The following is a 24,928-nucleotide window of genomic DNA, read 5'->3' on the forward strand; positions in this document are numbered from 1 at the left end:
AGGCTGCCCACTTGCCTTGAACCCTGAACCTCTTCTTCCATCCTTAAAGCCAGCAGTGGCAGACTGAGCCTCATGTTGCGTCACACTGGCACTGACTTGCCTCTCTTTCACTTAAAAGGACCATTGTGATTACATTGGGTCCACCCAGAAAATCCTCCATCTCAAGGTCTGATGATTAGCAGCCTTAATTCCATCTTCAATCTGGCCATAGTAACAAGTGCCATAGCCACAGTCTCCAGGGAGTGGGACAGGCAAGTCTCTGGGGGACCACTACTCTGCCTATCACAGTCCATATCTAATGCCTTTGCTGCCTAGTTCCTTATTTTCCCACTTCCAGTAAATTTACCCCTACTCCCCTTTAGCCCTTTTTAGCTATGGCCACACTCTGGACTATTCCTTAAAACTGCCCAACTCCAATATCTTAAACTACAGAATTCTATTTTCTGACCACAACTTTCAGTCCTTCTGTATTTTGGAAAAGTATGTAGGAGCCTGATTGTAAAGGCCTTATTTACTAAGTTAAGTAGTCTGAACTTAAACCTGAACAAATCGTGAAGTTATTGCAGACTTTCATCAGGAAAAAAAAATGAATGATCCAAAACCAAGAAAACCAGCCTTCAAATAGGAAATATTGAACTAATTCTGTTTTGTGCACTAATCCTTTTTTCCCCTTAATCTGCTTTTAATTAGGAAAAGGAAGAGGGAAAGCATGGACCCTTAGAAGATAACGAAGAGATGGCCAGGATATCTACTGACAAAAAACAGGTGAATTTTTATGATTTTTTAAAAAGATGTGTTTGTAATAACAAAGCAAAAACAATGATATAAAGTAGAATAAAAGTCCTTCTTATACTCAGGTTTCCCATTTCCACTTCTAAGGCAGGTTCTTATATACCCTTCACGTCCTTCTAAAGTTCTCTATGCATTTACAAGACTATACATGTCTCTCGTTTAAAAAAAACAAACAAACCCAGATTATTTTATAATATGTTCCTACATCTTTTTTTTTTTAATTTTCAAATTTAACTCTTGATACATTTCCATATTAGTTTGCATACATGTGTTGACAAACACTCTTAGGCTGTTCTTTTACACGGTCCTCTCGTACTCCAGCACATCTTGCTGGTTTAAAGAATGCAAGGCCCCAACTGCTCTTTATCTAGGCCATTTCTCAGAGTTGTGTTTGCAGCAAGCAACCTTGAGGGTTGAACTAATGTCTCCCTCTGGGACAGAGAGGAGGTTTGCTTTCTGTCTGTGATAAAACAGCAATCCCCAGGTTCGGTGTTCCTTTCCTATAACACAACCCACTTCCTGTCCAGGAATCCATCTGGGCCATCTGCATGACCCCTGTGGGACTTGTGGGCAAAGGAAACATCACAAATATGGTGCTATATTGCTTGCTGTGCTGTGAACGATCAAGTTTTCTCTGACCCCGGAGTTTCATGTGTTCTGCCAGGATCCATGAAGCAGTAGCAGGCTGATTTACTAGCTTGTAAGAAGGGTAAAATTAAACCCAGACCTGATAAGATGAACTTTGTTCTTTTTAATATTGCATACTATTTCCTTGTTATTTTAATCTTTTGAATTTTCCAGAGAGATTCTGATTTATTGGGTATCCAGTGGAGACAAAACATGTATATTTTGAAAGAAGTTACCTTCATGATTCTGATGTGCATTTCTGGAGATCTCCTGATAAGTTCTGAGAGTGAGTCTCTAAAATGCCCAACAAGATTATAGAAATAATTTGTCTCTGAATATTTAGATGTTTTTAATTCTAAGAAAGGCAAAAGCAAAAAAATAGCGACTCACCACTTAATATACTAGTTTGTTTACCAAAACGCAGACTGTCCTCTTTTGCTTACATTTTAATGTAAAACCCTGTGACTAAGATAATACAGAGGCCTCGCCAAGATGTTAGCGAAGTGAAGCAGGATCCAGAACAGTGATTCACTAAGATTTAGTCTCCTGGGGGTTGCAGTGAGTGGAAGTGCAAAATGGAATGCAACTTAGGCTTTTATTTGCTTGTTTTGCTTTAAGTTTGGGATGGAAAAATCTTTGTCTCAAACTTGACATTTTGGCCTGAGCTAAAAACAAAATGAAAGATAAAAGGTATTTTCTGAGGTGAAGAGGACTCTAGACAAAAAAGTGTTAAATAAACTTAGCCTAAAAGGTTGTTTGTTTTTTGTTGTTGTTGTTTGTTTGTTTGTCTCTGTGCCTATGCTAAGGGGTGGGGGAGGGATAAAGATGGTTCTGATCATAAATTGATGAGTATGCTCCTGCTTATTAGGAATAGCTTTGGGGTTTTTTTAGGAATAGTTTTTTGGGTTTTTTTTAAGGTTTTATTTATTTATTTGACAGAGAGGGAGCTGCAGAGGCAGAGGGAGAAGCAGACTCCCTCCTGAGTGGGGAGCCCAATGTGAGACTCGATCCCAGGATACCCCCATCCCAGATCATGACCTCAGCCAAAGGCAGATGCTTAACTGACCGAGCCACCCAGGCGCACTAGGAATAGTTTGTTGTGGAAAAAGTGGAAAGTCGTTTGTGGCCAAGGTTTCTGGCTTTATTTCTGTCTACTTAACTACTGAGAAACTGTCTAAAGCTAAAATCATTTAATTGCAGCCATTTGCGTTTGTCACAATTGGTTCATTTTTATTTTATTTTATTATTTTATTTTATCTTATCTTACTTTATCTTATTTTATTTTATCTTCTTTTTTAAATATTTAATTTTTTTAAAGTAGTGTCTACACCCAACGTGGGGCTTGAACCCACAACCCCAAGATCAAGAGCTGCATGCTCTACCACATGAGCCAAATGAGCCAGCCAGATGCCTCACAATTGGTTCATTTTAATAAAATGAGCTCTAGCATGCTGAGATTTCTTGATAAGACCTTATCAGTTCTTTTCCAAAGTTATAATTGAAAAAGAAAAACTTACCGGAACTATTCAGAAGTAGATACTAACGTATACTTTGTATTTGGGGAACATAAAACTCTTAAGAAATTTTGGGATTGGAAGGGGAAAGGGCTCATAAACTCATGGTAAATTTAAAGCTTGTTTTAAAAGCCAATATAGATCTTTCATGTTTTAGATATATTTTCGGAAGTATATTTTGTAAAGGAAAGATTTCTGTATTCCTTTTAAATGTCCTTATAGTTTAGGAAATGGTTGGTTAACTCAGAAAAGGAATTCTATAAAACTTTCTCATTCTTCCTTTTTAGGCATTTTACAAAATATCATTCTCCATAATTGCAAACATTTATACTCATAACTGAAACTGAAATTTGTCTGTTTTAGTTAATAAAGCTCTGGTCTGATCTATAAAGTAATTTCAAGATGTGTCATGTTGGGGATAACTGTAGAGTAAATCCCTTTGAAAGGGAGTAGGGAATAACAGGTACCCTATTCTCAGCCCAAGTTCCGCACATACTGTAACAGTCAGTCCCAAACCCAAAGATCGGGTTTACATTCCTTAACTCAGAGTCCTTTCCTGTGAAAACAGCATAGACTATTTTGTGCCTTACATAGAAATGATTTTTAACTTGGTCTGTTTTATCTGATATTAATATTGTCACACCAACTTTTTCGATTAGTATCTGTGTAAGTTAGGACACTTTAGGTTTAAAGTAACACCTCTTTAGAATCCCAGCCTGTCCCGAGTCTCCAGGGCTTAGACGCAGAGTCCGCCCAGTCCCCGACCTGTGGGTGGGACCCTGCTGAGGGAGCTCAGGCTCACCGCTCTGGCTTTGAGTTCTCTTCGTTTTTAACACCTGAGTGGGTGTCTTTCTTTTGAGCTTGACTATGCATTTAAAACTTTTTTTTTTTGGTTAATAATCTATGTATTTGTAGGAGGTGGGACCTAACCACATTAGTCTAGATTGCCATAGTACGAAAAATTGGGAGAGCCAGTTTTTAGAAGGAAGTTGAGAATTATCTTTATTGAGTCAGTATTTCAAATTTTTTTAATGTTTTTTTATTATATTCTGTTAGTCACCATACAGTACATCCCTGGTTTTTGATGTAAAGTTCGATGATTCATTAGTTGCGTATAACACCCAGCGCACCATGCAATACGTGCCCTCCTTACTACCCATCACTAGCCTGTCCCATTCCCCCACCCCCTTCCCCTCTGAAGCCCTCAGTTTGTTTCTGAGTCCATAGTCTCTCATGCTTCATTCCCCCTTCTGATTACCCCCCTTTCTTTATCCCTTTCTTCCCCTACCGATCTTCCTAGTTCTTATGTTCCATAGATGAGAGAAACCGTATGATAATTGTCTTTCTCTGCTTGACTTATTTCACTTAGCATTATCTCCTCCAGTGCCGTCCATGTTGCAGCAAATGTTGAGAACTCGTTCTTTCTGATAGCTGAGTAATATTCCATTGTATATATGGACCAGAACTTCTTAATCCAGTCATCTGTTGAAGGGCATCTCGGTTCCTTCCATGATTTAGCTATTGTGGACAATGCTGCTATGAATGTTTCAAATATTTTAAAATTTAAGATGACCTCTGCTTTAGTTCTGCCTTTTACCATCTGTGGGTCTTTCAGAAAGTCACATAATCTCTTTGGCCTTCACTTATTCATGTATAAAACCACAGGGTTTTCTACATTTTTCTTATTACCACATAGAAGCTTGATACCAAATAGTTAGAGACTGGATGCTTTAAGAAACAAATCAAATCAACTTGGTTCTCCCCCTTTCCTAGGTTAAAGTGTATTTATATTTCAGTTGGACAAATTAATGAATAATTAAACACGTCATTGTTCAGTTAAGAATACCTAGATTTAGAAAATTTCTGGTATAAAGCCAACATTAAACTTTCAGAAAAGTTTTTGGACCTAATGAGAAATGTTCAAACTGTGTTCAGATAAAGAACTAAATAAAACTTTCATTTTATTAATAAATCAAGTATAATCTATGATATAATCATTAGATAATGTTAAAAAAACAAAGTTCAACTGAGTAAATTTAAAGATCTGATTGCTTTATTCAGCGATTCATGCAACAAGCAGCATCCCATCTAGTGAATAGAGAAGAGCTCTGAATCACTGCAAAAAGGGGAGACTTCTACAGGCAGAAGGGGCGGGAAAAGGAAATTGCTAGCAAATAGTGGATTGTTTCAGGCAAAGTTACTTTCGTTTGGGGGACTGCAGGAGTCGATCAGGTGAATTTCCTCACTAGCTAAGTAGGAAATTCCAGTCTGACTGGGTAAGATGATATTCCTGGGAGAGGCCAAAACCTCAGTTAGGTTGGGCATTAAGTCTCAGTGTGATGATGTGGGCTTGGCATGAGTGGCTCCATTTGGGGCCTGTTGTCGGTTGCTTGGACCCCTCCACCTGAGAAATGTGATCAAAACTAAAGGCATTAGCACCATCCCTGGCAGTTGCTCTGAAATTCTTACAGCTTTTGCTGATCCTCTGTGGTGATATTCACAGGTCATGAGTTTTGGTTTTGTTTTTGGTGTTTTTTTGCTGAATCTTTGTGGTATTCACAGACCATGACTTCAGGTTCACATTTTTAAAGTTGGTCATTCTCTTCATTCCTTTTCTGATGTTCCAGTCTTAGGGGGATGATTTGGTGGTTAGTGACTGTGAACACACATTGCAAACTGTATTTGAGAGAATACAGCGTGCCAGAGAGACCACTATGATTATTATTAACAGGGCAATCCCCAATATCTAGAGTGCGTTTGGAGCTGTGGTCCCCAACACCCAAACCAATCAAAATTAAGTAAGTTAAAGGAAGACCCTGCTGAAGGAGTCACTTTCTTAAGCCAAGTGGCTCGTTCAGTGGTTTTATAGCTGAGTTTCAACTTTCCCACAAGCAGTAAGTGGTGTTGGTCACAGCACAGACACCTCCTTGTTCAGCCAAAAAATAATCAAGGCCCATGCTGTTACTGAGAACAACTTTGGCCAGAGGGTCTAAGGATTTTGTTGGGCAGCTGTTTTTTTAAGCTGGTTTTTTTTTTTTTTTTTTAAAGATTCTGTAATACTTTAAAGAGTTAAGGAGAGTTTCCTGATCATAGCCTCATTCATACTCACTCCTAACCAGAGAATTACAGTTCTGCCCCAGGGAGATAATTTTTAATCACGTATGCCTCCTGTAATTACTTTTTGAGTCTGAGGCTCAGAATTGGAAAGGTGACAGCCATGGAAGCCAGGAAAATTTAAGGGTCTGTAGACTGTACGAGCAGTTTTTATTCTGGTTACTCTTGCCTCATGTCCCTCTCTTTGTGCAGAGTTTGGATGCAAGTTTCCCTGGGTTTGGGGTTGTTAACAAGAGGCAGGGTTTGTTCCGAAGAAGCTGAGGCATTGGAAATCAGGGAGAAGTTTGTGATGGGCAGAACTACAGAATCACCAGCATCAAGGCAAGTCCAACAATTGTTTGGAAGTTGGATTAACCCCTTTGTAATGGCCTGAAACACTATTATCTTTCAAGGCCAGAGCAAGGCAAAATGTGGACAAAATCATAAAGACCTTCATGCTGTAAGAATTAGGAGAAAGGGGGCGCCTGGGTGGTGCAGTCGTTAAGCGTCTGCCTTCAGCTCAGGGCATGATCCCAGTGTTCTGGGATCGAGCCCCACATCAGGCTCCTCCGCTAGGAGCCTGCTTCTTCCTCTCCCGCTCCCCCTGCTTGTGTTCCCTCTCTCGCTGGCTGTCTCTCTCTGTCAAATAAATAAATAAAAATCTTAAAAAAAAAAAAAAAAAGAATTAGGAGAAAGGATGGTCAGAGAGGGAAGGAGGAATGGAAAGAAATATTCTTGATCCCACATCTTGGGAGAGAAAGGAGTGTGCCTCAATGTTGGCTCCTCTTCCTAGTGAATTTGATTTTGAGGTCTCCAACTTTGTCAAAAATATCAAAAGGTTTTAAAACACTTGGTCAAATAGGATCATAGGTCACTGTGAAACAATACTTAGTTATCTACTTTAACCATAGTGACAATTAAAGACTTCAAAGGCAAATACATAAAGTTAAATTGTTGTAAAAAAAATAACTCTTTTAATAGCGAAGAATCTGGTTTTTTAAGTAATCAAAGACCTGATGAAGACAACATGAAACACATAAGATTATTTTGAGAAGGCACAAAATCTTTGTTTTATGGGCAGATTACTTAAAAGGTAAAGAAAACCTTTTTACACTCTCTTATCAACAACAGACCAATAGTCCGAGAAAACTTTATCCTTTTAACAAAGAGAAAACCAAATTTTAATTTTGTACCAGCTTACTTTTGCTATTAAAATACATTCATTTAAGTACTATATAGTGGCTAACTGAACATAATTTAAAAAAATACAGTCATTAAAAAAAAAAAAACTTAATCTAATTTATTCTAATCTTAGCCAGCTTGATCACACACAATATTCCTTTCCAGGGACTCCTTTTCCACAAATCTTCTACAACCCTTTTAGTATCCCTTCAGATTTTGTCCTATGTCCTTCCTCTTTCCCATTCTGAAATAACCAGTCTCACTTTAGGACAAAATTACTTTCTTTTCCCTCAAAAAAAAAAAATGCATTCCTAATGCCTTCTTTTACTGAAAACACACATCCTACTTTCCTTGCATATGGAGGGTTTTTTTATTATTATTTCTAGTAGCTTTAATTAAATAAATTAGAATGTTTAACCCTTAAGAGCCTTAATTTCTAATAAAAATAAGTAAACAATTGTGAATTATCTTTTACATTAGCATTCTGTGGCTTTGCAAAGTTATAAATACTTCTCATAATTTCTAGAAACATATGCCTGCTCGTAGTAAATTTTTCAGTGTGGCACAAAACATGTTTAATACAAACCCTAAAATGTTTAGCTCCTCTGTAAAAGGAAGCCAAAAAGTAGATAAACCCATGTTCAGTAATTAATGTTTCAGTCTTTCATGTTATTGGAAATAATCTAGACATTCAGTGACTAACCATCATTTGATTTAACTTAGCAAAACTTTAAGGTTTCAGGTTACCAAAAAGATTAGGGGAAATTATTTAAAAAGTTTGCCCAAGAACTTTTATCTCACATCTATTTAGTTCACTTATTTTGAACAATTACATTTAGATTGGTTATGAAATTTCATCATTCCAAGTTATTTCTCTACTTGGCAGATTTTGTAACAGAGATAACATGAACTTTTTTGGCTAGTAAAGCCAGGTAGAATACAATTGTACGACTGCATTATATTCAGTGTTGCTAACTCTAAAGACATGTCTATTTTAATTAAACCGACAAACTTAAATTAGCCTTAATACTGAATATTTTTCTAGATCCTGTGAACCTGAAACACATTTGTGTTAGTTTCTATTATATTTTGGAGAATTTTATGAGTAATCCATTTAAGTCCTTAATTTTCTTTAAGCCAATTAAATGGAACTTTGTTACAAATTAATTTTGACAATACTAGTCAGAGGTAGAAAATACCACACGTCTACAACACATTTACATAGATGTACATAAACATAGAGAGATGCAAACAGAGACCTTAGAGCTTTCATTTGAAGATTTTAGCCATGAAAATAAATAAATAAATAAAAATTTTAAAACACATTTTAGCCATGAGACAAGTATGATAATGCAAAACTCACTGGCTTATAAAAGAACAGTTGGAATAAGTTAAATTTACCTGTTCAGATGGCTAAGGCTTTTTCTATACTATTTGTGAAGAAGACATTTAAGATTTGTATTTGTCCTTGACAAGCATTTTATGAAAGCTGTGAACTAAATTTTGGGCAAGGGAGCTTCTGTAGCAGTTTGTATTTATAAAAAGCCCCTGCCCTCCTCCCCACCGCACACTTCTTTTCTTCAGTCTTAGGAATTGGGGATGGTTGAGGTTAGAGTTCCCGGGGAAGACCTGGTAAAACGTGTACGTCTCAAAGGCACAGGGAAGAACGTTAAGTTCCCCCGAAACTACTTATAAGCCTTTTGAGATAAATGTGGGAGGTTTGGGGTTGGTAAAAAGAATTGGTTGACTTTGAATTGTCTCTAGAGCTGTATTTCTGGTTTTGCAAAGATCTGTAAGATAAGAACAGTTGCTTTTAATTTCTCAAGGAATTGGGTTGTAATTTAAATGACATCATAGGTTGATCTATCCATCCAACCACATTGTCTTCAATTTGCTCTTTTATATCAGGGAAAATATTTCCAAGTAAGATGGAAATCAAAAGATTTCTGTGTTCCGGGTTTAGAGCTGTTTGTCATTGTAATATTTTAGTGAATCCTTCCACAAAAGCATGAAAAGGTTTCTTTCTTTTCCTCTCGGCTCATCGTTTTTATTTTAGCTTAGGGGAGAATGCAAAGAAAAACTCCAGTCAGGCTTTGAATATCGGCTTTTAATCTGGCCAACTTCTGACCACAGGGCAAGCTACTTAAAAAACATCTTTTTAAGTAACGTGTCAATTTTCAGCTGAGACAAACAGTAAATATTCCCGGCAGTACTAAATAACTCCTTGGACTCAAAGGCATCCACAAAAAGGCTTCAAAAGATTCTCTCTCTCTCTACCGGTTACTGTAGACAGAGATCCAGGAGAGCTGACTCTGGTAAGAGTTCTCACCCTTAGCCAGCCTTGGCCAGTTTTTCCTAGGATCCCATCTGCAGACTCCTGGTGAGGTATAAAGTAGGGTGTAGCTGTGGTATCTACCAAAATTTGGCAAGGGTTTCCATTCGTTTTAATTTTAGTTTCCCTTGGCTGTATAAGGGAATAAGGTAGCAATTTACCTGACACTCCCTTGGAGCCCTGTCAGCCCTCCTTCGAGGATAGATATGGGGGTGTCTGTAAGGCCACTAACTTGGTGGACTTTTGTTTATGGTCTTGTAGTCTCCTCAGAATGGAAAGAAGATTCAGCCAGAGGATTACTAGAATGAATACTCAATTAAAGGAGGATAGAGGATAACGATAGGAGTTACCTCAGTTTTATAGTCCTGTTTTATGTACCTCTTGTGTCTTTAATTTTTCATGAGTGATTTGAAACAAATCTTTCAATGAAGGTATTTTGGTATTTTGAAGCTTTTTGGAGGCTTCTACATGCCAGTTAAAACAGATATATACCATTCTGTTTGTTTGATTCGGAAACCCTTCCTTTTTGAATGATCTTATCTAATTGGACCATTCCTCATGATGTCCATTGCATTCTAGGCTGTTATTTACCTGAGGGCTTATCGCAGTTTGGTAGGGCCCTAGCCAGAAAGGGAGCTTAACCCATATTTTCTGTCCAGCTGTAGCTAATGGTAAATGAGGTGCAACCCACATTTCTGTCCGGCCATATTTTGGGGCCTAACGATTGTTACCACCCTAATGATTGTTACCAAGCCAACTTCTTAGGATACAAAAGAGCTTGGTAAGATTTTGTCATTTTGTAGATACTTATAGCTTCCAGGATTATAATTTTTAGACTTAAAATAAGTAAGTGTGCCAGAAGGTGGTATGCTTTACAATTGAAGGATCTCTCTCTCTCTTTTTTATGATTTTATTTATTTATTCTAGAGAGAAAGAGAGCAGGGGGAGGAGCAGAGGGAGAGGGACAAGCAGACTCCACACTCAGCAGGGACCCCAATGCAGGGCTTGATCTCAGGACCCTGAGATCATGACCTGAGCTGAAACCAAGAGTCAGATGCTCAACTGACTGAGCCATCCAGGCGTCCCTTTATCTATCTATCTCTATCTATCTGTCTATCTATCTATCTATCTATCTATCTATCTATCTATCTATCTAATTTATGCAAACAAGCTAAGTGGGTTTCTCAGAACCAAGCTAATAGCTAAGAGGGACGTGCTGCTGGGTTGGGGTTGGGAGTTGTGTGGTATTTTACCCTGTACCTAGTTGCATCAAAATTTTCTTGAGGTTGGTGGGTGACCTAGTGTCAATCTAATCCATTCTGTGACTAACTTATCCTAACACAGGAGTCTTGGAGTCTTAGAGTTAGGTGGCGATCGCTCTAAGAGCTTTAAGTGCTCTACCCATGTCCACCAATTTTGCAGCTTTTGGTCTCCCAAGATTCCAATTAGCAATAGCCTTTAGACAGACATGTTTACCTTAACACACCAGCAGTAATCAAGAGATGTGACCTTAGCCTGGCCAAGGGAAGGCCCTGTGCACAGCACTACCAATTCTCAACATGGAATCTGGGACTGGGAAAGGACTGAACTAGCAGGCCTCAACAAACAGGGACTATAGCCTGGGATTCCACGCAATGGGGAGCTGTAGACTGAAACCACCAGGAGTTCCCCGTGTGGAATCTGAGGGCTAAATCAAGGGATGGGGATTCTAATCAAATGGGGGATTTTAGACTAGAAAACCAATCAGATTAGGAGCTCAGTGCAAAGACAGCAGAGCTCAGAACCAAGAAGAACTTACCCATGGCCCTTACCCATGGCCCTTAGATATGGCAAAAAGGACAGAGAGCTCAAAGGGCTCACGGGTACCATGCTTGTGTTTCTTGTTGTCCCTGGAGCTATCAGGAGTTTTCCTTTGGATCCAAATGCTGCTACCAAATCTATTAAAAACCAAAATTCAACTGAGTAGACTTAAAGATGTAATTGCTTTATTCAGTGATTGATGAATCATACAGCATCTAGTAAATAGGGAGGGGCTCTGAAGGGCTGCAAAAAGGGAGGCTTCTACAGGCAGAAGGGACAGGAAAAGGAAGTATCTAGCAAATAGTGGATTGTTTCAGGCAAGGTCACCTTCCTTTGGGGGACTGCAGGAGTTTATTAGGAAGATTTCCTCACTAGCTGACCAGGAAATTTCAGTCTGATTGGTTAAGGTTATATTCCTGGGAGAGGCCAAAACTGCAGTTAGGTATTAAGTCTCAGACTGATGAGGTGGACTTAGCACAAGTGACTCCATTTGGGGCCTGTTTCTTTTTTAATAGATGTTATAACTAATACATTATTATTTTGTATTTTAATGTAGGTGAAGAGAACTGGTCTTGTGGTGGTGAAAAACACGAAAATTGTTGGTCTCCACTGTTCTAGTGAAGATTTACATGCTGGGAAAATCGCTCTTATAAAACATGGGTCAAGGCTGAAAAACTGTGATCTTTATTTTTCCAGAAAACCCTGTTCTGCTTGTTTGAAAATGATTGTAAATGGTAAGTGTAGATAAGGCTTGGTTGGTGATTAATAGTATTTAAGAATAACCAAGATAAATTGCCTAAACACCACTGAAATCATGCAGAAATATAAATACATATCAGAATATAGTTTGATACACTGCTAGTGTCAAAAAACATGGATTCTGGTCTCAGCCCTTCACTAACTATGTAGCTGACCCTTCGTGTATTAGTAGGCTAATGCCATCTACTATAACAAACACTAAAATTTCAGTGGCCTAATATACTAGACCTTTATCACCCACGTAATAGTCCAACCTAGGTGTTGCTGAACAGCAGACGGTTTTTCTCCATGTGGCTGTTTCATGGGTGTGGGCATCTTCTGTCCTATTGCCGCTGTCATCTTCTCAAGCCTGAGTGTTCTGCACCCAGAGGCAGACTGAGACAGAGAAGGCACACTGCTCCTAACAACGCTGGCCTGGAAGTCCCATGCTTCATTTCTGTTCCCATCCGCTGTGGGCTCTGTAGCTCCTGGCTGGGCGGCTGTCTCTCAGTGACTGCTCTTTACTTCGGAAGAGGAAGCACAACGAGCCATCTCTGCTACACCAGGCCACTCACTAAAGCTCTTTATGCTTGTGATTCTATTTTGTACCCAGGTAAGTATGCAGGCCATTGTCCCATTTTAAAAATACTACATCTTTTACATAGGCACTGTGATATTGTGACTTAGAATATGAGTTAGATATTTGGTCTTCATCCCATTCCGGGCACAAAGCAACTAAAACCCTTGCAATTTCCTGACTGATGACAGTGATAGAGGTGTCTTTCGTTATTCTTAACAAGCCCCCTTCAGCCACACCTGAGTTTGTTAGTGAAGTGACTTTTGGGAAACCCCATAGATGGGGGCCTGGTTGCCAGCAGAACCAGCCAGGGTTGGAGCTTTCAATCTCACTCCTCAGGCCTCTGGGAAAGGAGAGAGGGACTGGGGTTTGAGTTCAGTTACCAGTGGCCAATAATTTAATTGATCATGCCTATGTAATGAGGCCTCCTTTAAAACCCAAAAAGACGGGGTTTGGAGAGCTTCTGCGGAAAAAAGCCTTAATATAGTTGTTGTTGTTGTTGTTGAAGATTTTATTTATTTATTTGACAGAGAGAGAGAGAGAGAGAACAAGCAGAGGGAGCGGCAGGCAAAAGGAGAGGGAGAAGCAAGCTCCAGGCTGAGCAAGGAGCCCATAAGGCTCAGTCCCAGAACCCTGGGACCATGACCTGAGTCGAAGGCAGACGCTTTACCGACTGAGCTACCCAGGTGTCCCAAAAAAGGCTTATACAGTTTTAATCCGTTCCCTCAATTTGCTACTTGGGTTATTTGGATTACAACTTAATGTAACACATCAGCTAGTACCAAATGAGTGATAAAGGCTGTTAAGTGATACATGAATTCAGAGGCGAAATAGTGATCCATGCAGGCTGGCATGTAGTGAAAGGCTGGGACTTAAGCTGGATCTTGACGGGTCAGATGGAGAGAAGGAAGAACACGTTCCTGGTCCCAGGGACAGCACATGTGGGGTCATCAGTTTGTGAGAAGCAAGTTTCTGGAGGTCAGTGTTCGAAATGGAGAATTACTCTTGGAAAGAATAGTAGCAAATGGATGATAATGATAGGTTGGGACTCAAGTAGAGAACTTAAACCGTATGGCCTTTGAGCTTTATCTTATAGAACAGAGTTCCTAAACTCATTTGGAGGAGGGGTGATTTTTATTTATGTGAAGGTCTTAAGAGTAGTGATCCTCCATAGTAAAGACAGTGCCCTTGAACTACAAGTGAAGCACTTTCAGGAGAAGTGGTCATGTGGCTAGAGTCTCCTGCCTGCAACAGGAATTCCAAGCAGGTAGAGCCTGGGTACTGCTGGATTCTATAGGCTTTTCCCCTGCCGTTATGAGTAGGGAAGATAGGTATGAGAGTAGTGGGGACATTTTTTTTTTTTTTTTTTTTTACCAATTGTGCAGATTGGATATTCTTTTTATCACTTGTGTTAATTGACCTATAAATCCTATTATAGATAATATGGAGCCACTGAAGCTTTTTGAGCAGGTTGTAACATGATAAAATTTATTACTGTTACTTTTTAATTTTTTATTATTGAATTGGAACATGGAAAGATAAGAGGTTAAGAGCTTGATGAGCAAACTCTTACATTAGGCAGGGTGTAAAGTAGGGTTGAGACGGTGGCATTGATAATAGAAAAATAATGTGAAAGGGCCAAAACACTGTCGGTTGAGCTCTTCTAGAGAAAGGGAGAAAAATGAATAAAACATAGTTGTGTTTTGTGCTGAGCTGACTATGCTGAAAGCACTCTTACTAGCCTCAGACCTATTAGAGAATCAGAATTAGAATTAGAAAAATAGGGGAGTGCAAGTAACTCCCCACTGCTTGATGTCTTTGAGTTAAGACATTTGAACTTCGCAAAGCAAATAATGAAGTGTGGAAAATCAGGAACGACCTACAATAGAAATGCTTTTATGTTATTGTTAGACCCATATATAAATAAAATTGCTGTTATATTAGGCTTATAAATTTGATCTTGGGAAGGGTCATGGTTTAACCCCATGCTAAATTAGTATTAGGTCAGTTACAAGGGAAATATTTCTAAAGCACAGTGGTTCTCAAAGTGTGGTCTGTGGATTCCTGCTGGTCCACAAGGTCATACTGTTTTCATAATAAACCTGCACTTATACTAATAGTACCAAACAATGGTGAGTAAAACTGTTGCTGTGTTATGAATCAAGGCAGTAGTAGTCCTTGTATTCTTTATGGCCATGAACTTGGAGTTAAAAAAGAGGGTTTCTTGTAAGAATGTTCTTGATGAAACAGTAAAAATTATTAATTTTAATAAATCCCAATCCTTAAGTATACATCTTTCTAATACCCTGTGTGAAAAATTGGAGGTGGACCCAAAGCACTTTTGCTAGAAACCTAACTTAAGTATGAAGGTTGCCTTAAGGAAAACCATTTATGTGTGCAGATGTTTGAGTTGTTGTAACCGAACTAACGTGAGTTCATGAGTTGGCTCCTTGGTTAGTCCGGACAAGGTGCAGTTGTCACTCCAAAGTAACGAAACTATTTGCAGCAAATAAGGAGATCATGGGGAATAACTTCCAAATCCATGACTCCTGAGCTGGGTGAATGAGTTCCTTTTATTTAGGGTTAGAATGAATATTCAGAAAGGGGCGTTTTGTCATCATATACAAAGGCTGTGCGTTGGTGTTAAGGAAACATGCCTTTGCATACGTTATATGTTACGTTAATGAGGGTTGTGCTCCTCCTTGGGCAGAGATTCTACATAATGAGGCAGAGGTAAGGGTCAGACAAGGGGGAGGGGCTACAGGCGAGCACCTAGAGCTGTATAAACAAGATGGGGTCTTGGGCTCCTTATCTCTGGTAAGGAATGCAGGGCCTTCTTTACTTTTGAAACAGCACTGGGAGTGTTTTTTTTGGGTTTTTTTTTTTTTTTTTTTATAATGATTTTTTATTATATTATGTTAGTCACCATACAGTACATCCCCGGTTTCCGATGTAAGGCTCGATGATTCATTAGTTGTGTATAACACCCAGTGCACCATGCAATACGTGCCTTCCTTACTACCCATCACGGGCCTACCCCATTCCCCCACCCCCCTCCCCTCTGAAGTCCTCAGTTTGTTTCTCATGGTCCATAGTCTCTCATGTTTCATTCCCCCTTCTGATTACCCCCCCTTTCTTTATCCCTTTCTTCCCCTACCGATCATCCTAGTTCTTATGTTCCATAGATGAGAGAAATCATATGATAGTTGTCTTTCTCTGCTTGACTTATTTCACTTAGCATTATCTCCTCCAGTGCCGTCCATGTTGTAGCAAATGTTGAGAACTCGTTCTTTCTGATTGCTGAGTAATATTCCATTGTATATATGGACCACATCTTCTTAATCCAGTCATCTGTTGAAGGGCATCTCGGCTCCTTCCACGATTTAGCTATTGTGGACATTGCTGCTATGAACATTGGTAGCACTGGGAGTTTTTACCACTGATTTATTGTGACTGATACGGTTAGGCTATTCCAGGCCTGGTAGAGACTGTTAGTTTTTGCATTCCCTTTGTTCCCTTAAAATCCTTTTTTCATTTCTTTATAACTCTGACACTTCCCTGGAAGTTCTGCAAGAAGTGTGCTAGGGCGAGTAGAGCGAGTAGAGCGGGTAAGGAAGGCATAGAAGGCATAGATCATGGAGATCGGAGATCATAGCTAGCGGCCTGAAATGACTTCTCTTTCTTTTTCTGGGGACCCCCTAACTCTTTCTGCGTATGTTAATGAGCTGAATTATTCACTGTTTTTCATGGAACACTGTGAACAAACTATAATTTTTAAGACTTGGCTGTTGGGCAGATATTCTCTCAAAAATGAATGAAGTGAACCTGTCACTCCCAGGAAGACTGATGGTATTTGTTACCAATGATAAAGTGTGACTCTTCAAGTGAAAATCAGAATTTTGAAAAAGTCACATCCATCATCATGAGCTTACAGGCTCCCAACACTTAAAGACTCTAATGATGTGGTATAATGATGGTGATACTAATGGACTTTTTCTTAATATTGTAAAATTGGTAAACCAGTATTTTCCAAAAGACCAACATGTGATGCTACAAAATCATGCATGAGTGAAAGAGCCATTCTGAGTGCACAGTAAACCAATGGACTTTAACATAATTGTACAAAAAGTTTGTTGATATATTTCAGATTCCACATTGTAACTAACTTTTAAGAAATTATCCCTCGTCAAATTTTTATGTAGTATCAAAGAAAAATACTCAGTTATCTGAAATGTCTGTTAAAAATACTCCTTTTTCAACTATACATGTGTGTGAGGCTGGATACTTTTCATATACTTCAATGAAAACAAGCTATCACAACAGATTGAAAGCAGGAGCAAATTTGAGAATCCAGCTGTCTTCTATTAAGCCAGATAATAAAGAGATTTGTAATAAAACAATGCCATTCTTCTCAACTAGTTTTCATTGCTGTTTTGGAAAATACAGCTATTTTTTACTAAACTGTGTTATTTATATTAATGTATAGTAGGTTCTCTTTTGTTATTTTTTAAAATTTATTTTTATTTTTATTTTTTTTAAAAAGCAACATTGTATAGTCTTTTTTTTTTTTTCAAGATTTTTTATTTATTTATTCGACAGAGATAGAGACAGCCAGCGAGAGAGGGAACACAAGCAGGGGGAGTGGGAGAGGAAGAAGCAGGCTCATAGCGGAGGAGCCTGGGATCGCGCCGGGATCACGCCCTGAGCCGAAGGCAGACGCTTAACCGCTGTGCCACCCAGGCGCCCCTCTTCTGTTATTTTTAATGAATTAATAAATCTTTCTTGAAATTTGTTTTAAGTTTCTAATACAGTAAATATCAGTAGTTATAATCTACATAAACAGAGCTCTTTGGGGTTCTCATTAATTTTTAAGAGTATAACGGGATCTGAAACCAAAAGATTTGAAAACCCCTGCTGTAGCATTTGCCATTGGTACGTGAACATTTGTTCAAAGACTAGTCATCCCCTCTTCTCCTTAAATCAAGATTGCTAGAAGCAAGGCACATGCTTAGATGAAATATTGACTGTCACCACTGAGTAGGAAATGAACTGTGAGAACGCCAACAGAGGGAAGGTGAAATGCAGCCAGAGGAAGCGTTCTGATACCAGCTCTGAGGCCTTCAAAACTGATTTATAACGCACGCTACAGTAAGAGTCAGGAGGAGCAGGGAGGAGATAGAAATGTGCATTTGTTCAACTAAGACTTTTTAATTCATCTGTTACTTTGAATGCAGGACACCCTGTGGGCCATCTGTCTTTTCCCTTCTGGGCACAATCATAAAAATCTCTCCTAGCTGAAATTGCGTGAGATACTAGCAAAGGGGTCTCTTTGTAAAACACTAATTAATTGATGAACATTTGGGTGCTTAACCCTATATAAAGCATCTCATTGTTCCCTCTCGAATACAAAATATTTTTTGCATCTGTTTGTTATCTGGTTTTTCTCTTTTATAAATTGTCTTATCATCTTGTTTTGTCTGTCTTGAGGCCTGTTGTTCTTGTCAATTCATATGTGCTGTTAATGAATTAAAATCTTTTCTGTATATTAAAAATTACTAACCTGTCACGTTAATTGAAAATTCTAGTTTATTGTTTTGTCTTTAATTTTGTGGGCTTAAAAAAAAATATTGCTCCCCACCCCCCAACACACACACATGCACTGCTGTCCTCACATTGTTTTGGCCATTTTGGTTATTTCTCTATGTTTACGGTTTTATTTTTATTTATTTATTTGTTTATTTATTTGAGAGAGAGAGTATGAGCTGGGGGAAGGGGAAGAGGGAGAAGCAGACTCCCTGCTGAGCAGGGAGCCCAACATGGGGGCTCAATCCGAGGACCCCAGGATCATGACCTCAGCCCAAGGCAGACACTTAACTGACTGAGTCACCCAGACACCCCTATATTTTTACTGTTTTAAACAGTGCTTCAGTAAATATATGCATGCATCCTTTTTTTTTTTTTTAGAATAGCTTCCCAGAGGAAGATTTCAGAGCATAGGTGTATTTTTAATGTATGGATGAATTGTTTATTTCAAATACAAAACTCTTGACAATATCAGTTGTTGGCTATGATATTTCTCAAAGCAGCCATTTGATTACTTGTAAGACTCTGGTATATAGTCCTGGCACCGGGCTTTGGGACCACACTGAGCAAAGCCAGTGATTCTACAAATATCTTCCATGAGCTTGGTTAGGGATCAGCCATCTTTTCCCATAAAGAGCTAGATAGCAAATATTTTAGGCTTTGCAAGCCAAATGGTGTCTGTACGGGTACTCAGCTCCACTACTCCTTTGTAGTGCAAAAGCAACCAGAGACTGTGTGTCATTGAATGGGTGAGTCTGTGTGCCAATAAAACTTTATTTATAGACACTGAAATTTGAATTTCATAAAATTTTCTTGCGTCACAAAATGCTGTTCTTTTGATTTTTCCAACTATTTAAGACTATAAAATCCATTCTTAACCTGCAAGCTGGGGGAAAAAAAAACAGGCAATGGGACAGATTTGGCCTGTGGGCCATAGTTTGCCAACCCTTGGGCTATAGTATGGTTAATTTCATAATAGACATTTATCATATTAGGACCTCTGGATCTACCACAATGATAAGGTGGATTTATCAAGAAAACCCTTAATTTCAACATGTGTCTGATAACTGCCTTTCATGTTTTGTATTTCAGCTGGAGTTAACCGAATTTCATACTGGCCTGCTGATCCAGAAATAAGTTTGCTTACTGAGGCTTCTAGTTCTGAAGACGCCAAGTTAGATGCCAAAGCAGTGGAAAGATTGAAGTCAAACAGTCGGGCCCATGTGTGTGTCTTACTTCAGCCTTTGGTGTGTTATATGGTGCAGTTTGTAGAGGAGACTTCTTACAAATGTGACTTTATTCAAAAAATTGCAAAAACACTGCCGGATGCTAACGTTGACTTTTATTCTGAATGTAAACAAGAAAGAATAAAAGAATATGAAATGTTATTTTTGGTTTCAAATGAAGAAATGCATAAGCAAATACTGATGACTATAGGCTTGGAGAACCTATGTGAAAATCCATACTTTAGCAATCTAAGGCAAAACATGAAAGACCTTATCCTTCTCTTGGCCACAGTAGCTTCCAGTGTGCCCAACTTTAAGCACTACGGATTTTATTGTGGTAATACCGAACAGATTAATGAAATTCACAATCAAAGTTTGCCACAAGAAATTGCAAGGCACTGCATGGTTCAGGCCAGGTTATTGGCATATCGAACTGGTGAGTTATATGCTTAGTGCTTTCATTGGGGCTGACTAACTGGGTTGTATTTGTTTCAGAAGTAAAATGGTATTCATGTCATCTATCGTAGAGTTCATTTACTCTTAGATACTAAAGTTTTGCTGGTAATAATATGGTGTAGAAGTTAGTGAGACCCTTGAGTAGACAACTCTTAAAGCAGTATTAGGATTCCTGTAGCCTTGTATTCAGTGCTACTTTTATAAATCAGGGCCTGATATCCAGATCCTTCTGCTTCCTGCTTTTGTCATCTTGTTGATCATTGAGCCCTCCGCTAGAGATGGGACAAAAAGAGAAAGGAGAGAGAAGCAAAATCGTTAATTTTTAGTTAACTCTTCAATATTTTGTATGTATTCAGTATTTAATAAAACTTTTAAAATCTTTATAATAAAAATATGAATTCAAAATAACTAACAGAATTAAAGTAAAGGAATATTGATTGACAAATTCTTCCAGTTGCTGGTATGTCTTTAATCAGCAAGTTGAGAAATCAAACGTTTTTACTTTATTAAGTTGTGCATGAATGTATATGTGAAAAAGGAAAATGTTACTTGGGAATGTTCTTTATTGTGATGAAAGATGGCGTCTGTATTTCCAATTATAGAACAGTGTTTTCCCATCTTACCAGACATAAGATTTTTCAAAGTAGAGTCATAATCACTTTTTTAAATGCAACTTTGAAATAAGGGGGGGGGATATAGGCAGGAGGAGCAGTAGAGTAAGATTTGGTGAACGGAGGATTTTTTTTAGCTTTTTCCAAGAAAGAAGGATAAGAAAGAAAATCTTAAGAAGAGGTCCATACAAATGCCACTGGTCTGCGATATATTCTAAACAAAGACCACAATCAAAGTACTTTGAGTAGAATGTAAATTCTCAACTGACAGCATATCAGAATCACCATTAAAACTTTTATTAAAAGTACAAATGCTTAAATTCCAACCCAGACCCACTGAACTAAGTCCGTAAGAATGTGGCCTAGGCCTATGAATTTTTAAAGTTCTGCAAGGGATTCTGATGTTCAGCAGGGTTAATATTCACTCAATTCTTACTAAAGAATTTGGTTCTACTACAGGTGTAACCTATATGACTCCAAATAACTGTTGTGTAAAAATCTGATTTAATGTAATTGTGTTGCATCACGGGCTATGCATTAGTGTCTTGGCCAAAACCAGTTTTATAAAGAATTTTTCTCTAACCATTCTGGAAGGACAGAAACATAAATGGGAATAGCTGTTACAGCTATAATTCACCAATTTCCCTTTGCTAGTAAGAATTCAACTGATGCCAGAGTGAGATAGGAACGTGCTGTTCTTTTACTCGATCTCAGTACCTCCTGCTTCTCTTGGGAGAATCATACCAGGTATGATTCCAGTGTTTAAAGATGTGGCAAGGTATAGCTACGAATCTGCATCTGTGTTCTTTATAGGATACTCTAATTATAAAGTTATCCACTCTTTCTGTGCGGAGTTTTGTACATAAAGTTGTGCTTTTGCACTTGATGGATAACTTAAAAGATTTTTCAAGGTTAATTTGTTGATTGTGTATGACTTTTTGCCTAGAACCCAAATCTTGAATAGGATGCAACTGTCTGGTATGCACTCCGCTCAACTGTCAGCTCTTCCAAGGAAGAGAACCATGTGTTCATCATCAGTTTTTCCTTAGTGCTAAGCACAGTGTGTTGAATGGATAAAGGAATTCATTTTATATCCAAAGGTAAATGGTTCACAATCCCTTATCCAAAATTCTTGGAGCCAGATGAAAAGGAGTCCAGAATTTTTCAGATTTTAGAAAGGTAACATGGCTACATATATTGTATATTACACAGTACTCCGGGGGGGCCTAAGGCAGTACATTGTAATCAAGCACATACATATGGAGTAAAATGTATGAATATTTGCACTAAATATTTGGTCAGGGGTGGCCACAAAATAAGTACGTCAAGCTGTCCCAGAAAACACTTGATATAAGGGATTGATAAGGAATTCTGGACCTGTATTCTTCATTGGTGATAAATTATAACAATAACAATTTATTGAATGCCTAGAATGTATCAGGCACAGAGCCAGGCAATTTATATTTGTATCTCATTTAACACTGAGGACAATCCAGCAAGGTAGATATTCCGATGATAGCATGTGCTCCCTAATAACTCAGACTTTTAATTTCACTCTGTTCAGTTTGCTTTGACAACTTTATTTCACTCTAGAGGTGAAGACACCATTTCATTAATCCATTTTATTTAAAAATATACATATGAGTAAAATGAATTCCAAAACCTCTAACAACAGAATTCTTAAAGTAACTAAGAAGTAGGTGCCTAATAATTGCTTTTTGAATGATGAATAAATAGGACCCAGGGAGAAGTCATTAAAGGACATTTCGAGGTAGCAAAAAAGTGACAATGTTCATTTAGACTCTGGTGGGGGGGAGAGGAGGGCATTGCATCTTATTTATCTGGCTCAAGTGTGATCTTTTATCTTTTTTTGGATCCTCCTTTCCCTTAGACTTAGTGTTTTCCAAAGCTGAGGACTATGCCTTCCTCCTAAACCACGACATTGATGATGAATGCAAGTTGGAGTAGCCAAGAAAGTTAACTGTTTCAAATCATAACTTGAAATATGCCTATGAATCAGAGGGGATGCTCATGAAACACGGGCTCCTGAGCCCTGCCTGACTCCTTTGGAGAGGCTGCTTCAGGAGATTTTCATGGGAGCCAGGAGGCCTCCCTTTTAACAAGCATCCAGGGATTCTGACGAAGTGGGCTATGGACCACACTCAGACAAACTGACATGACCACAGAATCAGGAGCTGAATAACCACACCTGTGTTCCAGAACCATGGGATAAAGAGTTCTCTGACTTTCAGTGATCAGAGTCTCAGGAATTTGGCTCAGTGATTACAAGCTGACCTTTCCTTCAAAGGTATACAGAGAAAACCTTGTGAATGAGCAGATCATGGGGAGCAATTTCTATGAAAATTGCGGATGAAAAGATTCTTGAGAAACTACCTCATCTGTCATCCAACCTTGGAGCTGTGTGAAATCTAGTCCATCTAATATGGATGACATTTGATTCTGATTTTAAAAGACATAATAAAGAATATTCTGTTGGCGTAACTAAACTTAGCTAGGCAGTAGAGCTGCATACTGATGGAAAATCACATTTTCCCCTCCTGACAGTGTTTAGTCAGTCCCCAGACTGACACAGAAAAAGTTGCTCCTGAGACTAAAAAAACGTGACATGAAACATACTTGTGTCGCTGGTAGGAAAAAATAGAATGAATCGAATAGAATTTCTATTTCTGTTTCTATTTCAGTCTCATTTTTTTGTTTCAGGTTTATGCATGTATTAAGAATAATTTTACTTAAAGGTTTTGGTTTTTCAGGCAAATACAATCTTATCTTTATAACATCTGCCACTTGCCTTAGAAATGAGCGTAAAGCCATAATTGTGTTCTTTTCCCCTCATGTTATGTCCTGAAGGTCTTGGAAGGAACAAAATTTTGTTTACACCAAAATCTCTTTCATGAATCTCCACTCTAGAACAAGCCTTCCCATACCCTCCATTCCTCATTTCCTTCCTAGCACAGCACACAGGTGCTTCTGTGTTTGCTTCCTCCTGTCTCCCTCCCACATCGGACTATAAATTTCATCAATACGGGGACCTCCCTCACCACTGTCTACTTGGGCATTTGATAAAGGGAAATCTTTGATGAAATTCTTAACATCAAAGGGAGGGGGGATTTTGTCTGGAGGGCTACGTTTTAGTCACTGCATTTCTTTGCCTGTTTTCTCATCTAGAAAAGGAAATGCCTGCTTTACCTTTAGGATAAAAATGAGATGATGGGTAAAAAAATGCTTCAAATAAATTACACAGATGCTTTGTGATATCATTTTGAAAACTCAAGCTTACTTGAACCGAAGATGGGGGATTTCATTATGTTATCATAACTTCTAAAATTAACTTCTTTATAAGGCAAACTTGTTTTTAATGCCTAGGTAGGACAGAATTATCATTGAGGGGATTAACTTTTAGGAAATTGTAGGGTGAGACTGCAGTTTCATTTAATCCTTACCAATATGCAAATGCCCTAGGGTAAGTTCAGAGATGATTGGTACTGCCTCTGTGTAAGTGTACCTACTTAACTACGCCAGTCCCTTATTAAGATTTCAGTAAGTACTATGTTTTCATAATTAGTGTATAATTGTCTTAGAAATTTGAAACTTACCCTTGTATTAGTAGAAAGGAAAAGTCAATCCTTGATATGCAGAATTTCTATTTTGGTTTTCTGAAGCTTTCTGTTTCAGATTAATGGTTTTAAGAAATACGGCTTTATTTGTTGCAGAGGTTTTGGGTTCTGCAGGGAAATTATAATTTCGTGTTTATAACTTCTGCCACTTGATTCAGAAATGAGCACCGTTCACTAAGTTGGCATTCTTTTCCCCTTCAGGTAAACGCTGAACAGGGAAAGGGCCTTCATGTATATGTATACGAAAGCCCATAAAAACCTATTTTTGTTTGTATTATAATTTTGAACTTTTTTCCTAGCAAAAACATTTCCACAAAGTGCATTTTCCATGATTAGAGTATAAAAAGATGGTAGAAGACAGATTTGAGTGTTGTGAATTATTGTTACATTAAATCCATTAGTTCAGAAATTTCTTTTTAAATCAACTTCGTCATCTGTTAGAAATAGTCTTTTAGAAGCTGACTTGGAGAATCTATAAAATTACACTCCGTTCTGGTTACAGCTTTGAAGTGACCTGACTGTGGGCACTGCCATTTTAATGAGCTCTGGATATAGATCATGTGTGACTAGGTTGGTAGTGATGCTGTCTAGTCATTTAGTACCTACTTCCATATTCCATGCTTAAATGTATTTATTTGAGTGGTAAATTTTTACTAAATAAATCTATTTAGAAGTGCAAACGTATTTGTTTCTATAATTAGTGAAGATGTCAAGGACTGTTGCTGCATTATGAATTATGTTTCAATAATATGCATTTTTGGG

The 24,928-nt window shown here is 38.2% G+C and overlaps 1 protein-coding gene and 1 long non-coding RNA gene across 3 annotated transcripts in view; both read left to right on the forward strand.

Moving 5' to 3' along the window:
* The window catches only part of CDADC1 (cytidine and dCMP deaminase domain containing 1), a 55,927-nt gene that overhangs the window by 6,844 nt on the left and 24,155 nt on the right, over positions 1-24,928 (forward strand). For both annotated transcript variants that reach the window (XM_045796828.2, XM_045796829.2), the window contains exons 3-5: positions 691-765; positions 11,897-12,074; positions 19,331-19,900. In XM_045796828.2, the coding sequence (XP_045652784.1) occupies positions 691-765; positions 11,897-12,074; positions 19,331-19,900 (823 nt within the window). The remainder of the gene's footprint in view (positions 1-690; positions 766-11,896; positions 12,075-19,330; positions 19,901-24,928) is intronic.
* On the forward strand, positions 19,907-24,846 carry LOC148109369 (uncharacterized). Its single transcript, XR_015725961.1, has 2 exons — positions 19,907-21,631; positions 22,423-24,846. It is a non-coding gene; the product is annotated as an uncharacterized LOC148109369 (long non-coding RNA).

The sequence above is a fragment of the Ursus americanus genome, chromosome 10 (assembly GCF_024610735.1).
Source record: "Ursus americanus isolate L20-20 chromosome 10, mUrsAme1.1.p, whole genome shotgun sequence".
NCBI classification, from domain to species: Eukaryota; Metazoa; Chordata; class Mammalia; order Carnivora; family Ursidae; genus Ursus; species Ursus americanus.